Consider the following 6,465-nt stretch of genomic DNA (forward strand, 5'->3'; position numbering starts at 1 on the left):
GGCTGGACGGGGGATCGAACCAGTGACCTTCTGGTTCCAGGACGACTCCCCTAACCACTCCGCCACAGCCGCCCCAGATTATTGGATGAAGTTGATTTAAAATATTCAGTAAAGATCAACAGAATCTTGTTAAGATGTTTATTTTCTGTTTGCAGGTTGGTGAGGTTTGACCCTCTGGGTCACAACCTGCTCACAGCGATAGTGAATCCATCCAACCAGCAGGTGACTTCTGTTCTATAGTTTAGAGATTTATGATGAAATCTAAATGTATTAATACAGATGAACTGGTCTGTGATGGTCCAGGTCTGTGGTAGACCTGTGTCAGCTGGATGTTTTGTCCTGGACCTGTCCAGTCTGAGCACATTGTTTGTTTTCTTCTGTCCGTCAGAGCGAGGAGGACTCAGAGGTTCCGATGGACAGCGTGGAGATGCCTCACTTCCGTCAGCGCTCCTTCCTGCCCTCCCAGCCGGTCCGTCGGACTCCCATCCTTCATAACTTCCTGCACATCTTGTCGTCTCGCGCCCCGGGGGCTCAGGGGGGGGCGGAGCCTCAGCGGCCCCTCGGGGAGAGTGGAGGCAGCATTGGGGAATCTCCCAGCATGCCTCTGGCCCAGTATCCGGGTCCTGAGCGCGGACCCCCGTTCCCTGGTTGCACCCAGCACCTGGGCATGATGTGCCTGTGCAGCCGCTGCTCCGTTGCTCGGAGCCCCTCCCTGGCTGCTTCCTCGGGGGTCCAGCCCGACCCCCCCTCAGCCTCCACGGCCTCCACCTTCTCCTCGGCGCGTACGGAGCCCAGGCAGCCATCGGAGCGCCCCTCGGCCTTCACCTCTGTCTACTACAGCGCTGGCTCTTCTCTCAACCCCATCCTCCCCAGCAGCATGGAGCCACACGCCCCCCCCAGATCTGGACCGGACTGGATCCGCAGCGTGCTGAGCATTAGGGAGGGTGGGGTCGGTCCAGCCGTGCTGCCCCCCAGGACCTCCGCCTCTTCCTCCGTCAGCCTCCTGTCGGTGCTCCGTCAGCAGGACGGCTCGTCTCACTCCCCTGTTTACACCTCTGCCACCGAGGGGCGGGGCTTCCCCCACCAGGGGGAGGCAGGGGCCCGAGACGCCGCCGGCACGAGCAGCGGCCACCACCCGTTCTGGGATTCCCGCGGCACCTCGGTCTCCTTCAGGAACGTCCTGCAGTGCAACCTGAGCCGCTACTTCCTGGAGATCGACCGCATCGACATCGACCCAACGCTGGGGGGCGCCGTGGGGGAGGGGGGGCAGGAGCCCAGTCAGGAGCTGCTGAACAACAACATGGACCCTGATAGACCTGGGCCATCCTCCTCTTCCTCCTCCACCTCCTCCCCAACCATCATCCACTACCAGCCTCCTCCTCCTCCTCCTCCTCCGCCCCCCGCCCCCCACAGCCTGGAGAACAACGTGCCCTCCCAAGCCTCCCGGGGCCACCTGAACCGGTGCCGGGCCTGCCACAACCTGCTGACCTTCAACCACGACTCGCAGCGCTGGGAGCGCACCAACCAGACCTCCTCCACCTCTGCCTCCGCTCCTGAACCCTCCTCCTCCTCCTCCTCCTCTGCCGCCTTCCCTCCATCTGTGCCTCCCTGGCAGCCCGAGGACATCAGGAGGACTTTAGAGAGTCAGACCCAGGACAGGAGGCTGACTCCAGAGTCCAGCGAGCAGCCGCCTCCCCCTCCAGTGGGAGGAGCAGGAACTGTGGCCTTCCCCATAGCCCCGTCCCCCAGCCAGGCCAGCGAGCAGGCGGTGGGCCTGGTCTACAACCAGGACACGGCGCAGTGGGAGAGGGTGTACCGGCACACCGCCGCTGGAAGAACCGCTGATCCACCGGAGGCCTTAAGCCAAGAAATGCCTGTTGACCCCCCAGATGAGGACTCCCTGAGGAGGTACGACCCACCTTCATCCTTTAGACTAGGCATGGTCACTCCTGGTCCTGGGGGGCCGCAGTCCTGCATGTTCTATTTGTTTCTCTGCTCCAACACACCCGATCTGAAGGAGCAGATGATTATCAGGCAGTACGGAGGACCAACACTGACAGAATTAGAAATAAAATCAGAATTATGTGAACCACTAAATAAATACACTTAAAATGCACCAGTTAAATTAAAAAGGAGAACTTTTATCTCCTGTTTTATTTTTAATTTACTTTCATATTTATTTTTCCAGATTAGCTCCAACAAATTAGTCTATATATTTGAACATAATTTAAATTTGACTGTTTTTTAATATATATTAATTGTTCTTCCTTTTTCTTGTTCACACATTTGTGTGTCTTCAGTGTTTATACTTAAATATTTTAATTTTTTTTCCCAACAAGTCTTTTTATTTCTGCCTCAGTTTAGCTAAAAATTTAAAGTTTAGTTTAAAACAAAGACGAGGAAGAAAACATCACCTGTACATTTATTTTTAATTAAACTTTAAGCTAAACTGCAGCAGCACAAGCATGAAACACGTGGAAATAAAAAGACTTGTTGGACAAAATTATAAAAAATAATTCAATTTAAGCATTCAAGAGACAAATGCATTTACAAGTAAAAGTAAAAACTGTAAAATATATATTAAAAACATTAAACTTTAAGTTATGTGTTAAAATATATATTAATTGGAACTAAGCTGGAAAAATAAATATGAAGGTCAATTAAATGATAAAACATGAGGTAAAGTTTTCCTTTTTAATTTATTTGGTGCATTTTAAATGTATTTATTTATTTAAAGGTTCATTTATTTATTTCTGCTTTTATTTCTAATTATGTCAGTGATGGTCCTCCATACTGCAGAACATGAAGAGGTAGTTCAGTGAGTGAATCAGGTGTGTTGGAGCAGGAAACATGTAAAACATGTGGGGCTGCGGACCTCCAGGACCACCTTCAGCTCTTCATCACCTGAGTCCAGTGTTGATAATGGTGTTTCTCCACAGGCGGCTGCTGGAATCCTCTCTGTTGTCGTTGTCTCGATACGACATGTCGGGATCCAGAGACCACCCCATTTACCCCGACCCGGCCAGGTACACTAACCTGACCCACCTGTGTTTCTGTCAGTTTAACCTGCTGCAGTTAATAATCAAACCTTAAATGTTTCATAAACTTGATTCTGTTAGTTTCAGACTGAGCTTCATGGTTGATGTGAGCTTTAAATAAATGAATCGGGGTCTTATTTGTGACGTCAGCTCAGACTCTGGTCATATCTGGGCTGAAAGTTTCAGTTTTCTGCTCCAGTCTGATGTGTTTGTGTGCAGATGGAGCCTGCTGTAGCTACATTAGTGTTTTCCTCTGAAGCCAGCTCTTCTCTCTGTGTCTGAATCCTCTTTGCTCTGCAGACTTTCTCCAGCTGCGTACTATGCTCAGAGGATGATCCAGTATCTGTCCAGGCGAGACAGCATCCGCCAGCGCTCCCTGCGGTACCAGCAGAACCGCCTGCGGGCCATGTCCACCTCCTCGGACAGCCCCACCAGCAACCCGTCCAGCTCCATGGACAGCAGCGACGTGGACTTCGAGGAGCTGGAGTGAGTCGTCTCTTATCACAGAGGTTCAGGGAGAGATGTCAGGTTTTCTGTTTAACTCTGAGTAACAAAGCTGCTTCCTTACAAAACAAACTGCTGCCTACACGCAGCTTTTCTTAAGGTTTGATCAGATGTTGGAGTGGTTTTGGTGAGGAGGGAGGAGGAGCAGCTGAATCTTTCCCTCAGAGCAGTGGATAGAAAAAGTTTACAAATCTCTATTCATGTCCAGGTTTTTATGATGTAAAATAATGAAACTAAAATAAATAATTTCACAACTTTTTCTACCTTTTTAATATGAACTTTAATCTGTACAAATGAATAAAAAATATTTTATAGGGGGAAATAAAAACCAAAAAACTCAAATAAGATGGTTGCATAAATGTGCACACCCTCTTATAAGTGTTGAGAGTTAACTCATCACCTTCAAACTCTGTGCCTCTGATCAACCTCAGAGTTCAGCTGGTCTGTAGGCTTTTCTATCTTACAGCCACCATCCAACATCATCCAACATCATCCAACATCAGAGGCTTCTCGTTGTTAAAATCTGCCTGTCAGAAGGCGACTGAAGACTTTCTAAAGCATTTGACACTGTGGAACAGGGTGAAGAAAATCTGACACAACAGTGACATCACTGTTGTGTTTCATGTGTCGGAGCTTTGGGGTAGAGTTAATTTACAGAAGCCTTTTTCTTACAAAAAACATCAAAGCCCAGCTAAACGTAGCTAAAACACATTTGAAGTAACATGAGGTTAAAACTTGTCTGCTGAACTTTATGGCCATAATTCTGCTCCCACAGTGAAGCACGGAGGTGGCAGCATCATGATTTAGAGCTGCTTTTCTTCACCTCAGTCCAGGTGGAAGGAATCGTAGTTCCATATACCAGTCCGTCCCCTCAGTCCGACTGATCTGGAGCATTTTTCCAAAGAAGAGTGGCCAAATATTTTCAAATTAAGAGTCTTACCTGAAAGACACCGCTATAAGGAAGTCTGAAGCTGCTTCAACAAACTATCAATTACGCAACTACCTTATTTTAGCTTTTTTATTTTACTTTTCCCCCAGAAAAGATATATTTTTTAAATTGGGTTTTTACAGATTGTAGGTCACATTAGAAGTGATTAATCCTCGTAAAGTGCTATATAAGACTAATTTATTATTATTATTATTATTATTATTATTATTATTATTATTATTATTATTATTATTATTATTATTATTATTATTATTATTAGGGCTGCAACGATACAGAAAATTCACGATTCGGTTTGATACTTTAGTCTCACGGTTCGATATTTTTTCGATACAAAAAAGAGACATTTTCATGCCACTTTTAACTCTTGATTTATTTAAATTAATTATGAACATTTGTTTAACCTCAAAAGTACAGTTTTTAAATTAAATGTTGCTGAAACAGCAAGTTTCTCAGTGGATCTGAGCTCAAAAATGCAGCCTAGGTGGAGTAGTCGAACACAGATCCACTGATCCTTCAACACAGAGCATCTTCAGAAGACAAGTTGATAAAGTAAATTTAAAATATCTGTATTGCTCCATACAAGTGTGTGTTGAACCTAAAGCACTGTTTGATACTGTTCGATACGGGTACATGTATTGTTGCACCCCTAATAATAATAATAATAAAACCTCTGAAATAATTAATCTTTTTTTCATCACAAAAACCTGGACTTTAACAGTATTTTACCTGTTTAAAGAGCTTCCATCCAGTTTAGATCTGCCTGTTCAGATCTGATATGTGGGGGTGGCTATGATGTGGGACAGCAGCACAGAAACAAGTCAGGATTTTTACAAACTGGCTGTTCAGAACAGTTCTGCACGGCCCGATGCTCACAGACTCTCAGACGTTAAAATGTCTTTTTTTTCAGTGAGCTGCAGGCTGAAGCTCCTAACTTCCTGTCAGAATTCATGTTAAAGCCTCGTGTCTTGTTTGATTATTTCCAGTGATAATGGAGACAGATCAAGACACCGGACACCACGAAATGCCAGGATGTCTGCCCCCTCTCTGGGTCGATTCGTCCCCCGGTGAGGAGCTCAGAAAATCCACTTTTCTGTCTGTTTGTATGTTTTTGATCTCATGTGTCTTCCTGTCGTCCTGCAGGCGTTTCCTCCTGCCCGAGTATCTGCCTTACGCTGGGATCTTCCATGAGCGAGGGCAGCCCGGTCTGGCCACACACTCCTCTGTCAACAGAGTGCTCGCTGGTAAAACAGAACCCAGAAGCAGCCGTGGTCTTCTGCTCTTTATTTAATAATCTCACACACTAGTTTCAACCTGTTTAAACCTGTTTCCTGTCCTCAGGCGCGTCCATCGGGGACGGTCAGTCTGCGGTGGCCAGCAACATCGCCAACACCACGTACCGCCTGCAGTGGTGGGACTTCACCAAGTTTGACCTGCCTGAGATCAGCAATGGTACGATGATTAATGCTGAAATATTCATCCAACTCTGGTTTTTAGCTTGAGATATAAATTTAAAGTGAAATCTTTTTATGGTTTTAAAGTTTTCTAGAGTTTGTGTGTCCATCAGTGTCAGCTCCTTCCTTCAAACAAACAGAACCGTTCGGTTTGACAGGAAGTGTTTTTATCTCCTTCCAGCTTCAGTCAACGTTCTGGTGCCAAACTGTAAAATCTACAACGACGCCAGCTGTGACATCTCTGCCGACGGTCAGCTGCTGGCGGTTTTCATTCCCAGCAGTCAGCGGGGTTTCCCTGATGAGGGCATCCTGGCCATCTACTCTCTGGCTCCACACAACCTGGGAGAGATGCTCTACACCAAGAGATTCGGTTCGTTTCTACACCCAGAGCTGGGTTCAGTTTTCAAGGAATCCAGGATTAGTTGTAACATTAGACTTAATTTGATAAACATTTATTTTAACTGTAAAATAAAGACTGTAAAAATACTGTTTAGTTTTTATAATTTTTTAAAATATATTTTAA

General features: G+C 46.1%; 1 protein-coding gene across 1 annotated transcript in view; it reads left to right on the forward strand.

The window, feature by feature from the left end:
* The window catches only part of ambra1b (autophagy/beclin-1 regulator 1b), a gene marked incomplete at its 3' end in the record, with an annotated part of 21,733 nt that overhangs the window by 7,292 nt on the left and 7,976 nt on the right, over positions 1–6,465 (forward strand). The window contains 8 exon segments of the mRNA XM_014023005.1: positions 156–222; positions 389–1,908; positions 2,940–3,026; positions 3,339–3,524; positions 5,475–5,555; positions 5,632–5,732; positions 5,830–5,940; positions 6,124–6,312. Of these exon segments, the coding sequence (XP_013878459.1) occupies positions 156–222; positions 389–1,908; positions 2,940–3,026; positions 3,339–3,524; positions 5,475–5,555; positions 5,632–5,732; positions 5,830–5,940; positions 6,124–6,312 (2,342 nt within the window).

Source organism: Austrofundulus limnaeus, unplaced genomic scaffold, assembly GCF_001266775.1.
Source record: "Austrofundulus limnaeus strain Quisiro unplaced genomic scaffold, Austrofundulus_limnaeus-1.0 Scaffold353, whole genome shotgun sequence".
Lineage (NCBI taxonomy): Eukaryota > Metazoa > Chordata > Actinopteri > Cyprinodontiformes > Rivulidae > Austrofundulus > Austrofundulus limnaeus.